The sequence below is a fragment of the Mustela lutreola genome, chromosome 3, assembly GCF_030435805.1.
Source record: "Mustela lutreola isolate mMusLut2 chromosome 3, mMusLut2.pri, whole genome shotgun sequence".
NCBI classification, from domain to species: Eukaryota; Metazoa; Chordata; class Mammalia; order Carnivora; family Mustelidae; genus Mustela; species Mustela lutreola.
In genome coordinates, this window is record NC_081292.1 from 30,319,603 (window position 1) to 30,339,994 (window position 20,392).

General features: G+C 38.7%; 1 protein-coding gene across 1 annotated transcript in view; it reads left to right on the plus strand.

The window, feature by feature from the left end:
- RSPO2 (R-spondin 2) overlaps positions 1–20,392 on the plus strand; it is a 156,487-nt gene that overhangs the window by 99,184 nt on the left and 36,911 nt on the right. The window contains exons 4-5 of the mRNA XM_059165777.1: positions 5,763–5,906; positions 8,009–8,197. Of these exons, the coding sequence (XP_059021760.1) occupies positions 5,763–5,906; positions 8,009–8,197 (333 nt within the window). The remainder of the gene's footprint in view (positions 1–5,762; positions 5,907–8,008; positions 8,198–20,392) is intronic.

Here is a 20,392-nt window from a genome sequence, read left to right on the forward strand (position 1 = left end):
CTTTCCCGTGACATTTACCACGTAGTGTTGAGCCTCTTGGTGGTTTTTCTTACCCCACTCTCTTCCTTCTTTCAGGAAACTTAATTTCCTGAAAGTATGCACTCCCCCGCTTACTCTGTATATACAAAAGAGTAACCACATTACTATCTCATTACCTCCCTGTGTACTTTTGCTTCTAGTAGACCAAGATCCTGAGGTGTAGGAACCTTGCTTTTTCATCTGTGCCTCTTAGCTCCCCAGCATGATGCTTGGCCTCCTGGCACCTCTATCTGTTGAAATCAGGGAACAAACCAGGTACCATCTTAGTCATGTTTCTCTCCTGCTCAAGAATCTATGAAGAGGGGTGCCTGGGTGGCTCAGTGGGTTAAAGCCTCTTTTGCTCAGGTCATGATGCATGGGTCCTGGGATCGAGCCTTGCATCGGACTCTCTGCTCAGCGAGGAGCCTGCTTCCCTCTCTCTCTCTCTGCCTGCCTCTCTGCCTACTTGTGATCTCTGTCTGTCAATCAAATAAATAAATAAACTCTTTAAAAAAAATCTATGAAGGGGGCACCTGGGTGGCTCAGGTCGTAATCCCAGGTTCCTGGGATCGAGCCCCACGTAGGGCTCTCTGCTCAGCGGGGAGCCTGCTTCCCCCCTCCCCCACCATCTCTCTGCCTATTTTTGATCTCTGTCAAATAAATAAATATTTTAAAAAAAAGAATCTATGAAGACTTCTCACTTCAAGCCCTAAGCTTGAACCAATCTTCATTTTTATTAATTATTACTTAAATACTTGAAATCATACAAATTTATAATTTAACTTCCTTGTTTGAAATGAAGTAAAATAAGAAGTGGAATTACCTATCTACAGCAGTCTACACCCAAGTAGCCATTCCCGATTCTAATCTCCTGCTCACAGAAGCCCCTTTTCGTTGGGTCCATCATGTGCCCTGTGAGTTTTCTCTGTTGGGGAATTCTGGCCGGCACGACTCTTCCCGCTGTCTCTCTCAAACCTGCTCAGCTGATGTTCCAACTTCCGTAACATATATTCCCAGCCATGCTTCGGTACTTATGTTCTCAATTATGATTGTTTTCAGGTGTTGCGTTATTTGTTCTTCCAGTAAGATTTATAATCCCTTCCAGCAACCATGGCTTTTCTTTCTGTATTAAAGATATTTACAGGGCATGTGCAAGCAATCTCCTACTAGGCATCCAGATGAGTTTTTAAATATAAAGGAATTGAGTTTTTAAATGGCACTTATGTTAGTTCACTTGGTAAGCATGAAAACTCCTCCAAGTGTTTGGCACTATGTTAGAAATAAAGAATTTACAGACTGAAAAAAAAAAAAAAAAAAACCTGTAATGGCAGAAGAGAAATGGGTCTGTTTTTTCTGTCTCTAATGTACACAGCACATGCCTTTAGTATCTACCACACTGTGCAATGCTGTGTGAGTGCCTCATGGCCCCCTCCCCATAGCTTTCGCTCCTCTAGCCCAGGGAGTGGGGATTATAATTTTAGGTTTTCAGGGTATGGTACAACACCTGGCACATGCTCCATTTTCAGAGAATGTTTAGAATGAACTATTGAACTGAACATTCAGTATAATTTGAAGAATGCTATAATGGAACCTGTATGGATACCATGGAAGGACAGGAGAAGGTTACCTACCCTATTTTGTTTCTTGGCCACAGTAAGTTCACTTTGCCAAATGACAGCCTCATCAGATTGCATTTGGACACAGTTTCACTTGGACAGTAATTTTACTTAAACCGACATTGGCAGTGTTCGCTTGGATTACATTTTTGAGGAGGCGCCGTAATTTAGAAGCATGTAAGTTGGCTGAACCAGGGTCTTATTTCTGAATAAGGCCTTAAAGGACAGATTTTTACAGAGACCCATGTTTAGCAAACTTTGGTATTCTTGTTTTCTTAAGCCGTATAGAGTTTTCTGAAGTTCATCAGTCTACTGAATCATCCTGTTGGTGTTTTAAAACTCACTTATTGGTAAGATTAGCAGAAAGATTTTCCCAGACTGTTAATAGAATGTCTAATTCTGGAAAGCAGGTGTGATGTAGCATTCAGGTAAATAAGAGTATATCTATATCTTCACCTGCTTTGAATTTTTATTTATAATGAGAATGTTTCACTTTTCTATAAAGGAATTAATCAAGCTGATGTGAATCTCACTTATTTAAGGATAACAAGTTGAAGAAGTTTCTGAGCATGGGTACAGGCTAGAGGGGAAAGCCCAGAACTGTGAGGCCATACAGAGTGATTTTCTCCAAAACAGAAAAGTTAGTTCTAGAAGTAGCTGAACAGGACAGGGGGTTGTGCACGGGGCTGGAGCTGGTGAGGAAAGGTTTCTAGGAAGCCTGTCAAGGGACAGATTGTCAGGGTAGGTGGCTTATGCTGTTGTTTTAAAAAGCTTTCAGTTCAAAGGTGTTGGTGATTAGATGAGTTGTGTCCGTTTAGACTGCTGAGTGTGTGGGCCGTCTGCACTGGTTTTGTTTGTGGTCGAGTCACTGAGACCACGAAGGTCAGTGGATGATGTTAGAACTTGGTGCCAATCAAAGCTTTTGTTTAAATGCTTTTTTGAACAAGTAATATTTAGGGATTTTCCCCCTAATGACTTGAATGAAGGAAAAGCACCCTGGAACATATAGAAATGAAGAATACTGGACCAGAGATGGTCAAAGAGTTGTGTGTTTCGAAGGCTAAGATAGGTTCAGCATTATAAGGGGTATAATGTGATGCACATAATTTTTCAGAATTTCTAATTCTGAAGAAATTGGGGATAGAATATTATTCCTTGATTCATTCTTACCAGTTGGAATCAAAAGATTTTATTTCAGAACATTCATATAGCATTATTTTCTGTAAATTTAAGCCAGTCACAGTGTTCATGGAAATAACTTCTGTTTTACTTTTAATACATGTATTACAATTACAAAAGATTCATAAAATATTCATTCTGAAATGGTAATTTTTAACCTATTTCAAAATTCCACCACCTTTCTCAAATTAATTTCTCAAAGCTCCTACACACACACACACACACACACACGTGCGCATGCACACGCAAGCACATTTTTCTTGTACCACACTCTCTATATCTTGCAACTTGCCTTTTTCACTTAATGGTGGATCTTAGAGCTTATTCTCAGTCATTGCTCATAATACCTCATGCTTTTTCATGGCTGAAGTAGTCTACAATTTAAATGTGTTGGATATTTATTCTACTTAAATTTGAGGACAAATAATCAAGTTTTCTTTAAGCAGGATTTATGCCTGAAGAAGTCCTAAAAGACTTTACAGATAGGCATTTCAGAAATTCCACATTCTCTGAACTGGTATTAGGGGCATAGAATGAAATGAGGAAGGTGAGTTACAATTAACAGTTCAAAATTAGTGGAGAACCTTGTAACATTATTTCCAAATGCTCATTGCTGCAACTTTTAGGCCAAAGAGCTTATTGGTATAATCCGTGTTTTAAAGTAAATGCAGACTTTGTAGATAAGAGCTGATTTATGAAGTGTATAGTCCTCTTTCCTTAATGTAAATGCTTTGTTCTCTTCACCCCTCAGTTCTGTTTTATCTTCGGAATGTTTATCGTTTCTTGGAAAATAATTCAGCCGATAGGAAGGGCTGCTTGCTTTTTAAAAAAGCAAGAAAACTAACAATTTGTGGACTGAAGTCCTGGGTTTTGACCATGGTTAAGAAGCTACTGGCCAGCTGTAGACCACCGTCTCATTAAAATACAGGCTACAGCATTTAAGATTACAAATGCACATTTTACGGGGTGATAAACTCTTCTTCTTTATCCATCATCCTCCAGAAAAGAGCAGTAGTGTAATTGGACTACAGACTTTCACCCACACATAGTTGGTTTTCCAACTGTAAATTTGGTAACATCTTACAGATTGAGTTAGCTGCTTCACGGCGGTCATTTAATCCATGAAGACCTGTTAAACCCCAAATTGAGAGGTGAAGAGTTGCCATTTTTTTTTAATAGGTCCAGAGCCTTGTCATTATTTAAAATGCAATCTATTTCAACCAATTTTTTTGTCTTTAAATTCTACTTTTTGACTTTATTTTCTTGATTTTCAAATTATTCAGTGCTTTCCTGTTTCAGTTATATTTTCTATCGCATTATCTCTTTGCTTACAGGAACTGTCCATTTTAAAGTTTTTTCTGAATCCTTAAGGGACCAGATCCAGTAGTGGCATTTGGGAGCTTAAGTGAACAAACATGATGCCATGGAGTTTTGATAGAGCTTTATGTATTGTTAATTGCCATCCATTAAGTCTGTTCTAAGTAATACTATAGTGTTATAGTACTATAATCTGTCGAAAATCTGAGCTTTTAATGAATCCTCCAAGCTGCTTTTCTTTCCTCTCCTTGACGAGTCAGGTGTATTTATTTTTACATGTGCAAGCCAATTATCTCTGGTCCAGATGTCCCAGGCCTACCAGGGAATCTGACCTAGGATACTTAGCCTATAAAGTAGTTCTTCTTTTTACACTTTGTTGTAATGTGTGTGGGTTAGTGGGAAAACACGTGTTTCTAATCTATTGTTTCTGTGTGCAGAGCATCTATTATAAGCCAGTTGATTTGCATATGCTATTACAAATCTTTGCAACAGCCTCATAAAGTCAGTGATGTCCCTGTTCTATACAGAGGGAAATAGACAATCAGAGGCCTGCTGTCCTGAGTCACAGAGCTGCTAAGAGCAGAGCTGGGATTCAAACCCAGCCCTAGCAGACTTAAAAACAAAACTTCTTTTTCTTTTTCTTTTTTTAAAGATTCTATTTATTTATGACAGAAAGTGAGCGAAGGAACACAAGCAGGGGGAACTGGAGAGGGAGAAGCAGGCTACCTGCTGAGTAGGGAGCCAGATGTGGGGCTCCTATGCGGGGCTCCGATGTGGGGCTGGAGCCTAGCGTCCTGGAATCATGACCTGAGCCAAAGGCAGATGCTTAATGACTGAGCCACCCAGGTGCCCCCTAAAAAGCACTTCTTATTCACAATCTGTAACTAGTAAAATTCTGTTAGTGTGTTACAGAGAAAAGATTACAGAGTTAAAAGGCAATCAATTTGGGGGCCTCTCAGAACCAGCTCAGCCACTATTAGCTATGTGACTTCTCTTAATCTCAGGTTCCTTTTTTTGCAAAATAGAATTACTACTGCCCACTTTGTAGGATTATTATAAAGACTAAAGGGAAATGTAAAGCCTTTGGCACCTTGTAGGTTTGCAAACTAGTGACCTACACTACCCTTCCAAGTTAAGGTACCTTCTGCTAGAAATAAATGCCAGCACTGACCAGCATTAAACAGAATTTTAATTTACTGTCCTGAAACAGAAGATACTGGTTAGAGTGTTCCCGTTGTTTTTCATTGTAGGTCTTTTGAAGAATAGAATAGATTTCAGTCCTAGCAGCAATGCAATTTGTAGTGGGTATGTTTTCTTTTTCTTTTCAGTCCTTTGTTTTAATCTCATTTGGAGTTGCAAAATTTTCTGAAGGGTCTTATGCTGTCTCCGGCCCTAGGCTGGAATGCTGTCTTAGCCCATTGATGTGGTGAGCTGTTGGAAGAGGTAGGAGTGATTTAGAATGCAAAGGCATTAGGAAACAAATGAGTTGAACACATATTTCTCTGACCACTAGAATTTCAATGGAGCTAACTGGTAAGTTTGTGCATGTTATTTGCAAAACAAGTGTTATTTGCAAAACAGTCAATTTCACTTGACTGAAATTTTCTTTTTCTCTTTAAAATTGTTTTTTAGGATGCAGAATAGAAAACTGTGATTCTTGCTTTAGCAAAGACTTTTGTACCAAGTGCAAAGTCGGCTTTTATTTGCATAGAGGCCGCTGCTTTGATGAATGTCCAGATGGTTTTGCACCATTAGATGAATCCATGGATTGTGTGGGTGAGTAGTTTTCATGTAACTTTCAGACTTTTAACACCTGATTCTTGAAAAAATAATGCATGCTGGATATATTCAACTCAAAAACAAATTGGTTCTCTTTTATTGTTAATTAGAACTATTACTTAAGGTCTTTGCTGACTTGAATTTTTTAGGCATCAATACATGGGTAGTCTCCTGCTAAATCTTACTATAAAATTTGCTAGTTGTGTGTTAGCTACTTCAACTGTTGAAGTGCTGGTATGGTTTTATCATCTGTAACTCCTATATTTCTTACCTTAATAACTGTTAGAGAAGAACATTTTGTGTAAAAGAAAAATAATTTTCTAGTAGTACCATGTAGTCAGCTGTTCTGTCACTTTGGTTCTGTAGATTAATTATAGAGTTTCTTGTTTAGCCATTTAAAAAAACTGGAGAGAAATGTTTTGTGCAAAATGGATTTTGTTGATGATTGCATGTTGCAAAAGTACATTAAAACAATGTTACTTTTACTAAATTTAGATATCTAGAATGCATAACTTAATATACACCTACACCCTTCATGAATAATTCATGAATAATTAGTAGTACCCATTTTATAGGTTTTATACTTTTAGAGTGTTGGAAAAACACTGACATTTTTTACAGCTGATGAAAAGGTAAAGATCTGTAGTATCTACACTTTGGTGAATGCCTAATTGAATGACTCTAATCTTCAGGTGTAATGGCATTGTCCCCATACCCACTTGCACCCCCCACTCGCAAATTTTATTTGACATATTATACATCTGATATGATCTATAACAGAATTATGTATTATAAGTGAGACTTTCCATCCCCTTAAAATGGAGCCTTAAAAAGAATAGGAACTTCTTTTCTGCAAAAATACTGTTGAAAGAGTCTGTAATTATATCTTTGAAGGTTTGCAGAGAACACATTTAAATAACAGGTTTTTGAAGAAATGTGTACTTATGTTCCTGTTTATGTGTGGATTCATACATTCGTTCAGGTGACACACTATTAAAAAAGTCACTAGAACAGGATATTCAGAATACTATGCAGCCATCAAAAGAAATGAAATCTTGCCATTTGTGACAACAGGGATGGAACTAGAGTGTTGGGTTTGCTTTTGAGAGAGAAGACCCACACCCGTTACACATGTTAAGTGGAAACTCTTACAAAATCCTTAAATATAAAAAATTATAAATAGAGTCCTATGCACTTCCCTAAATAAAAATCCTAAACAGCTTTGAAAAATCTCAGAGTAACCATGATGCCTGCTGAGATCTGAAATACTAAAATACTGTGTGTGGACTCCAGGCCCGGGTCCTTAATCTGCTAGTTCGAAGGGGCATTTTAATGGTGAATTTGGTGAGGAGGTTTAACTTTATGTATTTTTAATCCCTTTATCAGTCAGTCCAGGGATTTGGATGGTAGTGGACATTTCTAGTGTATGAGTTTACAAAAGGAGATGCTGAAAGCTTTTACATATAAACAAACATTTTTACATATCTGACTGTACCCGATTATAGTGAGATAGAGCACCAATTTAGGAAGTAAGAAATACATACTGTGGTTTTTAGATACCTGTTAAAAGAATTCAGATAACCAGAAAATGCAAAATAAAATCCCTGTCCTTTTCATGAACTACTGACTTCCCAAATAAAACTAACATGCTTACAAAACAAAACAAACAAAACAAAACGAAAAACTAACACACCTGAGAATTACTATGGGGTCATCCAGAATTAACATGTGATATTTTGTCTTCTGTCTTGGTTTGAAAAGAGGATCTTATGTAGATTTTAGCTGTTAACTCTTTTAAAGAGTATATATTTCTGTGTCTTTAGAATGGACTAATAGTCCTTCAAAAAATGAACTAAGATTCAAAGTAATAGTTTTTAAATTACTTATGTGGTAGTTGCTTCTTATAGGTGAAAATAACGCTATGGTTCAAAAAATTGAAACATCCAAAAGGGGAGTACAGATCTTTGTGGACTGTACAACTGAATTTATCTGAAGGGGATTGTATAGAAACACAGCTATATAAATTTGATGACTGCGGAGCAAATGGATACCAAGTCGTTATCTGTGTTTTTTTTTTTTTTTTTTTTTTTCTCTATTAGAAGGATGTGAAGTTGGTCATTGGAGTGAATGGGGAACTTGTAGCAGAAATAATCGCACATGTGGATTTAAATGGGGTCTGGAAACCAGAACACGGCAAATTGTTAAAAAGCCAGCAAAGGATACGATACCATGTCCAACCATTGCCGAATCCAGGAGGTGCAAGATGGCCCTGAGGCATTGTCCGGGAGGTGAGTTCAGAGAATTCCTGTCCTGCGTGGGCTGTGTGCTTGCTGAGTTCTCCCCCCAGAGCAGCACAAAGGAAACTTGGTAATAACATTGGAGATGGGGGGGGGGGGGATTTCCCACTGTACTCACTTACAAGACAAGTGCTTGAATTGTGAAGAATATAAAGTATTTCATTTTCACAATGCCTCAAAATGATTTAGAAGAGTGCATGACAAATGAGCTTACTAAAGTGCGATTTTTAGGAGAGAGAGAGAGAGAGAGTGAGTGTGTGTGTGTGTGTTGCTGATGGACCGTAAAAGCGGGAAAATCAGGCCTTTGCAGATGTCGCTCTGAGGGAAGTGGCCAACTTTCAGCTGAGAAGAGTTTAGATTAGAAAGGTTTATGAAATCTGTAAAATCATCTGCGTTGTTACTAGTTGAAGATGACAACTTAAAATAAACTTGCCCAAACACTGGGAAGAATAAATGTTGTCTTAATGTTACCACAATTAGCCGGTTCCCTTTGTTTGGATAATAATTTGTAGAAAACAGCTACTGGTATGTGTGTGTTTATTCATGTCTTTGGAGTAATTGTGCTGATTTGCCGTAATTATTCTGTAATAACAGGATTCGGCCCATTTACAAATTAGGAGAAGCTTAGGTGCTGGAGGGAGCCCAGTCAGTACAGGGAAATGCAGTTTTTAGCATTGTTGCTGTGGTTCTGAGAACATAATCTCTTGTTCCCGTTTTCACACTAGCAGACACTACGTTGCCAGAGATGAAGTGGGGGTTTTTCTAGTGTGCAAAATAGGAAAGCAAAAAAGAAAGTGGTGTTTGGAAATTCGCGCTTGAAAATAATCAAAACATTTGTTTGCCTTCATTCTCGCTGTTGGTGCATTGCTTTCCAGCTCTGCGGCTGTCGCCCAGAAAGAGAATATATGTCTGGTTAAATGGGTTTTATATCCCTAGTATGCTTCCGCCTAGGGATGTCTATGGCCCATGGAGGAGGACAAAACTTTGAAGACTCGAAGACTCCGGTCAGCTTTTGAGAACTATTAGATCCAGATTCAGAAGCTACTATTAGGAAGGCAGCTTTTCCTCTTGAATTAGTTTTGCTTTTCTTTGCTGGGTCTTTGAAACAAAGTTTTTTTGGGTCTGCTTTTCACTAACAAGGATGGTTTTGTTCAGTTAAACTGAGTATTTTTCAGTCAAAATAAAAGAAAATATTTTCTTACAAAACTAATAAGCCACTTCTTGGATAGCTGAGAGCATTTAACCTGCAACCTTGTGCCTAAAAACAAACCTGATGTATTCAGGTATTGGAAAGAAAGACTTTCTTTGTTGTATATTGTTTATGTAACTACCCCCCACCATTCCTCTTCCAGCAATGTGGTCCCCCAATTGTGGTTTACGTTAATAACAAAAATTAACCTGAAAATGCTCCTATAATGAACATGCTTGTGTGTAACAAGAACCAGCATGTTCCCCTCCTCTCCAAAATTATTTTGACCTAGCCCCAGTCTTGCTTGAAAACTTTGTAGATAACAGCAACAATGTTAACCTATAATGTTTATTGAATTTGTGTATGTGTGTGTGTGTGTGTGTGAGAGAGAGAGAGAGTGTGTGTGTATATATATATATATATTTTTTTTTTTTGCTTCTAACAACAGTATACTGTCTTCACAGAATATAACCTGACACTGTCAGCAGTTGAAATTATGTCAAAACAAATGTTTGTGTGTCATCTGCTAATAATCTTTTTGAAAAGTGAACCAGTAATGAACTCTGATTTAGTTCATATTTAGGTTGTACCAAATATTATTAGGAGAGCGAGAGCAGCTATCACTCTAATCCCTGTATCAACATCCTCAGTTGAAGAAATTGAATTTTTATATGACCTTTAAGTTTAGTAAGTTCAGAAAGTTGAATCAGAACTTGTTCTATGTTTTGTAAAAAGAAAACTAAAATAGAATTGTTGATAGAAATGAAAAGTTACTCTCCAATTAAAAAAAAAACCAGCTTCTATTTACAAATGTAGGAAATTAAAAGTAAAAAAAAAATAATTTTGCAATTTGAGCACCAGTTGATAAAATTGGCATAACTTTCAGCGGAGTATCCCACCTTGCCTCAGGTGAGAGAGGGGAAATTTCCTTTCTTCCATAGGTCATGGTGATTAATGGAAGAATGGAGAAGAAAACCACTTTATCCCATTTTACATCTTGACTTGATTTCAGTGATCTGCTTTGACAAACCATGCAAAAATGTAGTCGTAATCAGGTTGGGAATACAGGCATTTTTCAGATCTTTTCAACATATGTATGGATTTCTCTCCTGTTGGAGCCAATCTTAACCTGATTGCACACAAATGCAGCCTTAACCTCCTTCACACTAAAGTGCTGGCACATTAAAGTCAGCTGCTTTTGATTATGGAAGGCATGAGTTAGAGGTCAGCGAAATGGAATAGTCACTAAGTGTTTAAGATATTACACTGAAATCTATTAAAAGTGAGACAACAAATGGCTACAAGGTAAAAAACCAGTATAATATTTTAGCTTATTTTTTCTTAATTATTGCCTGCTTATCTGCTTTTCCAAAAAAAGAGTATACCTGGCAATACCTTAAGTCATGGACTGATTTATACTTGAAGTCACTCTGTTCCTTCCCAGACTTTTCTTCTGGATTAGTTACCTTTTCCTTTTATTTCTGATGACATACTTGTAGAGTTTTTGGGCTTTTCTGACACTCATTCTGGTGTGGAGATCACAAGATCTGGGTCTCTGCACCCCGTCAACTCATCAATTTTATGACCCTTGGGAAGTCACTTAACCTCTCTTGTCCTCTATTTCCTCATTCGTAAATTGAGGGTATGGGTGGGGAGTGGTGAATTTCTAAGATCCAGTCAACTCTAAAATCCAATGGATCTTCCACAAATTGCTGAAAGATACTGGCAAGCTCTGCGGTTGTCACAGAAGCCCAAGAGTGTTGTTCATGAGAGAAGAACTGAATGCTTTTCCAGTAACTATACCGTGCATTTGCCAAGCCTTTGCTTCAGGCAGCTTTTCATCCCCATCCTGCCTCTTCTTAGGTAGTCAGCCCTTGTAGACGAATCAAGACTCCTTAAATCTGCCTGTGACCTGTGCTTTAAAGAAATTCATTCTGGAGGGACTAAATTTTCTGTTCCTATATAACCTGGAGCTTCAAAGGGGAGGGATTTCTAGTTTGGACCATGTCGTATATTAGATAATCTATTAATAGAAAAATATAAACATGCCATTATATTTAAATGACAAATGGAAGAACAAAAGCATTGGAGGTGAGACATGGAGTTTGTTCCCATGCAGGGGGAATTGTCATTTGGGTAACTGTAATCTTCAGGACTGGCCAACGTAACCTCAGCCTAGAATATTTTGTCCCAGGTATATGGCATTCTTTGTCGTATTTTAAGATCCCGTGACAACTAATTTTAATTTATCAGATACTATGGAGCACTGCTATGTAGCAATCACTGGTCTAGGCATAAGAGTACTCAGAGTCTTTACAGAACATTTTCTGCTGGGAATCATGACAATAAAGAAGTGGGTGGGTGAATTCACAGTTTCATGTAGAGATGGAGACTGGTGACAAACATAAAGCAGGATAATCAAGTAAACGATTGAGATAGAAGTATATTATTTTATAGAGGGTATTCAGGGAAATCAAGGGAGTCACATTTGATCAGAGATCTGAATGAAGGAGACCTTCTGCAGAGCTAAGAAAGGATTCGTTTTTTAAGCTCTTGACCCAGTGGTTGGTTGTGATTATCCCAAGTTACATTAGGGAGGAGGAAGGATCTGCAGTCTGGGAGGTTCTGACTGGTCCAAGGTGATACAGAGCAAGTTTCTAGTGGTAGGGCCAAGAGCAGAACTTGCTGCCTAGGAAACCCAAGTGTTACTTGTTCCTATAAAATAAAAGATAAAGCTAGAGTTGTCCATTAAAGAAGCCAACTTTAAACTGTTTCTCCCCGAAACTAGACACATCATCTTAATTTTTCTCTACAAATACTTTTAAAAAACATGGCGCCCTGTCATTACTACCCTCTTCTTAATATCTTCCAGCTTGAAATAGGAAAACATACGCTGAAGGTCGTTTCATAAACACCAAAGTATTGAACCACTGGTTTGCTTTGATTCAGCTGTTCCTACAAAGATCTTCTTTAACTTTAGTGTTATTAGTCCTCATTTTGTTGTGGGGTGGGGTGGGAAGTGTGACTTCCAGATTATTCTTTCCATTATTAGTGTTTTGGAATCAGCCTCTGGGCTAGCACCTTGTGTTGAGTATGCTCAGCACTCACCTTTGCCCCCTCACTTCCTGGCCTACGCAGCCCCCCTCTGGGGATCTGAGTCCCACCCTCACATTTCGAGCTCTGTGCCCAGCATGGCTTTTCTCTTTCTGACCCAGTCAAGCAGTCCGGCTGATAGTGTAATTTAGGTGATGCTTTGACATACACTCAGATAGCTTTCTGTCTTTCTTGCTTGTGGTTACGCCCACTCACCGTGCCACAGTTATTAGTAATACTATGATGCAATTCTTTAAGCCCTCATCAGATTTTCTCAGAACTGTGCTGAAATTTAAACATGGAATGTGCTACTATAAATTATTTCAATTTGAAAATAACTCCTTTCTCTTATGAGGCGTTACTTGACCCTCATCTACCTTTCTTTTTTAAAGTGGCTTTTAATGTGATAGGAAACAAAAGAAGATATTATTTAGCAACTTAGAAACTTAATCTCTGCAAACATCTTTTTAAGAAGCAATATTAAAAGACCCTTCTAATCTTCGTTTTCTGTATATAAACTGACAGCAATATGGGGACTAGGTATTAGATAATAGAACTAAAGATGGTTGTGGATCGTGATGGATTGAACTGAGAGCAGGAAATAAAGCATATTTGCAGGAGGATAGGGTCAAGAAAATATGTTTTAGACATGTGTTCTTTATTTCTCTACATTTTGTTTACATTTGAGTTGCAATTTATGTGGTCTGTTTTATACATGCCAACCTTAAGAGTAGTTTGGAAGGGAATGGATAAGAGAAAAATCTCTTTTGAAACTTTCAGAGCTGTCAGGAATGTAGGCACTGGGATTATTCTATGAAGAAGAGAGAATCTAAAGAAGGAATTCTTGTGGCCTCTGTTATGCTAAATACCTTATTTGTGTTACTCATGTTAAGCAAATTGTACTATATTTTCCAGGTACTCTGGATACATGGCAGCTGATAGTAATGTTTATGGAGATCATAAACTGAGACAGTCATGCAGAAACAGCCCCATTTTAAATGTAGATGTATACCTATATAAAATTGACATTTAACAAAGATCCACCAGTCTCTAAATGTTTCTCTTAGTAGCTACGGTGTCCAAAATTCCTGCTTCAGTGGTCTGACCCATGAGCCTTTAGGCAGTGTCTTGGGAAGTGCTCCCACCCTCTTTGCTCCTTCCCTATCCTTCTATAATTTTTAAAATTTATTTCCTTGAAGGTGGATGGGGTGTCACCATGGGGACCTGTTGGGTACCCGTGGGGGTAGTTTTGTGTTTGTTCCTTTTTAGCAGTGATTTCCTTCAGGATTTACTCATTCTCCCATTCCAGAGGGTCATGTCTTAAGGCGGGGGGAAGAACAGAGAAGTGGGCTTTCAAGCAGTGTGCACCAGAGAAGATGAGAATTTACGAGGGCAAAACTAATTACGGTCTTGGGCGTAGACCTAAAAATCGAAGGGTGCGCAAAGTCCTAATGACTTGGAGTCAGGAAAGGACTAGAAAATGCGCTCCTGCCAGTTTCATTTTGAGCGCTTCTCAGTGCCAGCCTTGCTTGCCAGAGGGGCCGGGGAGGGCCCCTGGGAGCAGGCGAGAGAAAGAAGCCACACCTTTGTGCGGCTCTCTGCAGCTTCCCATCTGGGAGCTCTACTGCTCTCATTTAATAAGATCTGGAGCAACATGTCCTCGTCTCTTTTATGGGTACTTGTAATAAGGATTTTTCAACTGCACATGCCACCAAAGCCCTGATGTCCTACGCATAACAAGGCAAGGACAGGAAAATTGCAAAGGGGCCTTTCTCTTACAAATTTTACACAGCAGTAAGCTACTCTGATCTTAATGTAAAATACATAAAGCAATTTTTACAACACTAAAATAAAAACCACTTTAATAGGACACACATGGTGTCAGTGGTTAAGTTTTCCCCCACCTCGCCTTCCAGGGGACTTTTTTTTTTTTTTTTTCCGTTATGAGATAAGAAAGCCTGAAGTATAAATCCCCTAATGGTTTCTTAGAACAACTTACTTTCCTCATCAGACACCTCTCTAGAATCTTTAAATGATGTTGATAAGGAGGGCGCAGGCGGTTTACTCATGGAGATTTCCTATAAATACTTAGCCAGCTACTAGACGGACCTAGAGCTGTAGTTGTAGATATCGTCCAGGATCAGGAGGCACAAAGAAAACATTTTAATGGAAATAATGACAGAGTTTTACTAAAATCTCAGCATGACTCATTTGTCATCAGACAGAAGTGGTTAAGATGATAAAATTACTCTGTGCAATGGAGTGGGGCAAAAAGGTTCAGGTGGCAAAAGTTATTACCATTAATTTAAACTAAAAATGTAAAGGCAGTAGGTTTTGCTTTACAACTGACCTGTTTACATAGTACTTGGACTTCCAGTTTCTGTGTGTCAGTATTATTTTCTTCTATTTGAGGACTTTGGAAACTAGGAGTAAGATATTTGAACTTGTATAGTCAGGAGACATTTAATGATTGATGTTATGCCCTCATGTCTATTAGTCGAAGATTTAATAATAACAATGTAAAAAGATATTTAATAACATGTTATCTTAACAAAATTTAAGCATCAGAACTAGGAAAAACTTCTAACAGGAGCTCAGGACTGATAAAGGCAAGAGACCATATGAATATATGTTGGTAGACACAATCGAGCCAAACTTTTGACCATGGGTTTCCTACCCAAGGCAAAGGAGAAAATAGATATGGCTCTTTCTATCTTAATTTCAAATAAATGACTAATTATAAAATACAATATAATTTAATAATAGCTCCTGGGGGAAAATCTGTATACATATATATGCACATGTATATAACATATATACATAAATATATTAATATATACATCTACATATGACATATATGTGGATATGAACATGCACATATATCTGTACACACACATGAGTCTCCTTCCAATTTCCAACACGCAAAAGTGTGTGCATCCGTGTAGGAGGGGTGGAACCTGCATCATAGAATTCAGGAAACTAATATTCTCACAGGAAACATTACTGTTCTGTAGAAAGACAAACACTAAACAGTTTTCTCTAATGAGAAATCACACCCAGGATAATGAGCAGTGTGGTGGACAGTGTCTTTACCAATTCCTCATCCCCAGCATATGTTTTCATAAGCGAAAAGGCAGCTTGGGAGTGTTTGTTCTTCAATGGAAGCTGAAGACATAATTGTGAAAGTTGACTCTCTCCTGGCCTGGGCAATATGGAATCAGGATTTGTTGACTTACCAGTTGTATCTGAGTACAGTTGTCCTGTAGGTTCTTTTAGTAAACATTGAATACATTTAGAACTTCATGGAATCGAGAGAATCCAGAAAATGTTTATTTTGTATTGAGGATCAGTTAGCCTTTGAACTTGACAATAACTGTGGTGTCTTCTCTGTATAGTAAGATGTACTTAGTAAGATCAGGAGTTGTAGGGGCACCTGGGTGGCTCAGTTGCTTAAGTGTCTGACTTGGTTTCAGCAGGGGTCGTCATCTTGGGTTCCTGAGATCAAACCCCAGTTCAGGCTCCTCACTCAGCGGAGAGTCTGCTTGAGATTCTCGCTTGTGTGTGCTGGCTTGCTGACTTGCTCTCCCTCTCACTCTATATAAAAATCAATCTTTAAAAAAAAATCAGGAATTGCATATTTAGATGAGTTATTTATTTCCTATGATTATCTCAAAGCTTGTATTAATATTTTTAATAAACTTGTTGAGTTTTGTTTCTTCAAGGCTGGCCTTCAGTTACTTTCACCTGTGAAAACTATTTGATTTGAGAGAAACTCATAGGTTTTGAATGAATGCTTACGGAGTGTAATTAACTTTATTAAAATGTGTTGCCTGGTGCCTTCTAATATATGTCAACTTCCCCAGTATAATTCAGGTACTAAGTTTGAGGTTGAGTTTTAATTAACCCATGAATTTTCCATTGCCATGTCTGTAAGTTCATCAGATCAGTTATTGAAGCATCTGTTAACTCCTATGTTCTAAAGAAATGGGCAGGCTGAGGGATATAAACAGGAATTTATAGTCTCCTTAAAGAAGAAGAAAATGTGTATTATGAAATAACAAAGGAAGCAAAGTTGAATTTGTAAATGTAAGCATGGTTATAGGCTCTGATATTATAGAAATTATCATTTTTAGCTGTTGTGGCCATGAAATGCTTCCTGAAGAGCAAAATTTACATTATATTAAGGGGGGATGGGAAACGCATTTTTATTTTTTTAATTTTTATTTATTTACTTTTTAAAGATTTTATTTATTTGACAGACAGAGATCACAAGTAGGCAGAGAGGCAGGCAGAGAGAGAGGGAGAGAGAGAGGAGGAAGCAGGCTCCCCGCCGAGCAGAGAGCCCAATGCAGGGCTCGATCCCAGGACCCTGGGATCATGACCTGAACCGAAGGCAGAGGCTTTAACCCACTGAGCCACGCAGCCTCCCTCAGAAACACATTTTTTGAAAAAGGGAGGAAACCATTAAAAAAAAATAAATAACATTTTTTATTTATTTGAGAGAGAGCACAGAGGGAGAGGGAAAAACAGACTCTGTGCTGAGCAGGGAGCCTGAAGTGGGGCTCTATTCCAGGACCCTGAGGTCATGACCTGAGCTGAAGGTAGATGTTTAATCTACTGAGTCACTGAGGTGCCCCAAGGGAGGAGATCATTTTAGGCTGAGAGAACATTATGGGGAAAGACACAGATGCCAGTGTGCCTTCTGTGCCCCAGAGAGGGTAACCGGAGGAGCCTGAGGGTAGCTGAGTTTGCCAGCAGCAGTTACAACAGTTCACAGAAAAAATATCAGATGCGTCCTGATTGTGAAGTGCTTTCATCTTACCTGGTCCACCAAGGAGAGCCCTAGGGCACTTGAGCATGGAGATACTTGATCAGAATTCTGGTTGAAATGGAAGTGGCTAAGGTTATTTTGATGGTGGATGGAAGTAGTCTTCACATCCCTAACTTGGGGCAGGACCCTCAGCAGAGTCTGAATTTGGGAGAATTATCAGAGACTGCTTATAGGTTCTTAGGTTTTTGCATTTTTCTGTCCTGCTTGCTTTTCTAAAGAGTACAGGATTTTGACTTGACTTGCAGTCCACTGTGACTCTTATCTTTTTCCGCCAACTTTCTAAGCCAAGCTATTCCCCAGTTTGTATTAGTGCAGTCTATTTTTATAAAATCTAGGCACATTTTGCATTCACCCTAACATACTTACTTTCTGCTACTTTTGTTTGCCATTTACCAAGACCCTTGGATGTATTATTCTCTATTTTCTAGCTTACGATGTTAACCTCCTCATGTATTTCCCTTACAAGCCAGCTTGAAGTGCTCTGAAAATTTGAAGTATACCCATTAAATATTATTCAAATCAAAGACAAAAATGTTCCTACGAGGCCCAACTTCAGTTGTGTAATCTAAGGTGGTTTTATCTAGTATGTTGTTTACTAGCTGCTGCATGGAATATTGGGTTGAGAAGGATTCTGAGTTAAATTCTGGAGTCAGGGGAAAACTGTATAGTTATCAGTTTGTGGTGTTTGCAGCGTAGAAAACAATGTATCGTGTATTTTCTCTAATTATAATCCTTTGATGATTCCTGCTCTTGGCTTTCTCCTTTCTTCTTTCCAACCCCCAACACACACTTGGATGTCTTTGAGAAAAATTAATCTAGCTTCTGTTTATACCTGTTGTGATGCGGAAGATTGTATATTGATTTGGGGGGGGACAGCGTACAAAAAAAGGAAAGAGCTTCACATTTGATACATCCTGATTTCCATCACTTACTAGTTGAATGACATGGATTAATTTCCCAAAGCTTCGTCTTCTATGAAATGGGGATAATGTGTTGCAGGATCTTTGCAAGGCGTAAATCACATGCGCAAATAGGTTTTATTCTACATTTCGCTGTAGTTCTGTTAATTCTTTATCTTCCCTTCTTCCTGTAGCTGAATTACTCTCGCCTCTTCACTGTCCTTTGGTTTCCACCCATCTCATGGCTTCAGCTGTGAAATCATCTTCCCTTTGTGCCCCAGCCTGTCAATTTGGCTACTGATGGGCATCTTTCTCTAGGTGATGGACATCATCTAGATGATGGGCATCATCTCATCTTTGTCTTGCCAGCATGTCAAACCAGGCATAGCTAAAGTGTTCTTTGCTATCTTTCCAAAACCTAATTTCTCCTGCAATGGCTAGCCCTCCTAAAGGAATCTCTCGCCTCCCATGTTTCTTGCCTCCCTCAGCCCCATGTTTGTGTCTCCTCTTGACATTCAGACAGCTTAGTACTCAGATCTTTCCTCAACCGCCTGAAAGTAGGCAAACTTGAGAAACTGACTTAATCTCTCTAAGCTTTAGCATCTATATTATGGGGATAATAGCAGATGCCTGCGTCCTAGGATTGTCAGGAGGATTAAATAACATTTAAAGCAGTCAAGGCTCAGAAAATGTGGATTGTTATTTATTTTTGTTAATAGCCACCCACCCGGCTCTGTTTCCTCCATTGTCCATTCATCTTTATTTCTGTGGTCTCCACTGGAAGCCTTTCTATTTACGTAGAAGCTTGCAATAGCCTTTTGTGGGCAGAGAGAGTATAGGTTAATTTATGTTCCAGCCAACAGCTGTGGCAGCACATTCTAAGCTGAACTGGTTTTCATTTATCATCCAGTCTAGATGGTGAGATGGAAACATTGAATTCTAAAAATGGGTGGAACGGCCAATGAGTATCCTGATGAGCGCAGGACCTAGTACAGAGCAAGCCCACACTGTTGAAAAGGATGAAGGTAGCAGAATGACTTAAGTTCCTGCTGACTGAGGAGGTGTGACTTCACAATATAGACCTGGACTCATGGGAGGATTTGAATAATTAAAAAGGAGTCAAGGGTGACAAGGGGAGGAGATGAGGAAAAGGAGAACAAGATGGGAAGTGTATAGGCTCTCATTTACATAAACATGGAGAATCTGTTGAAACCTACAACACGTGTATTAGGAAGCAAAGGAGAAGAATTGGGGGAAAAAGTGTAGAAATGAGAAGGCATGAGCTCAGCAGATATTTCAGAATCAGGAGGAGTAGGTTGCCAAATTAAGCTTCTTGGATTGACCGGTGCCGGAAGAATCTCAGACTGAAAAATTATCACAGGGAAGAGGAAATCTCTGCCCACTTGTGGTGATTCATTTAGAAACGGCAAGTCGGGTAAGCGCGTATTCAAAGAAAAATGAAAGCTTATGTAAAACATATGATACGTAGTTGATAACAACTAGACACCAGAGAGATAAGAAAGGAATGAGCCCAAATTTAGGAACATGGGTACAGATGTTTAACAAGTTCAGTGACGTGTGTTGCCTCACTATACCTAAAGACATTTTTGCTTTGGAAATGCAATTTCTTAAACCCATTTCGAGTGTGATTTAATCTTGATGAAACTTCTAGAAGGGATGGAGGGGCTAGACCTAGATTCAAATGTAGTCACACTCGGATCCTTGCAGGAAGAAGTGGTGAGGGTTGACCCTTAACAATGCAGGGGTTAGGGCACCTGGGTGGCTCAGTGGGTTAAGCCGCTGCCTTCGGCTCAGGTCATGATCTCAGGGTCCTGGGATCGAGTCCCACATTGGGCTCTCTGCTCAGCAGGGAGCCTGCTTCCTCCTCTCTCCCTGCCTTGCCTCTCTGCCTACTTGTGATCTCTCTCTGTCAAATAAATAAATAAAATCTTAAAAAAAAAAAAAAAAAAACAATGCAGGGGTTAGGGACATTGACCCTCCACACAGTCAGAACTCCATGTTTAACTTCAACTCCCTAAAAATGTAACTACCAGTAGCCTACTGGTGACTGAAGGCCTTCCTGGTAGCATAGTTGGTTATACATATTTTGTATGTTAAATGTACTATATACTGTATTTTTATAGCAAAGTAAGCTCCAGAAAATAACATGTTAA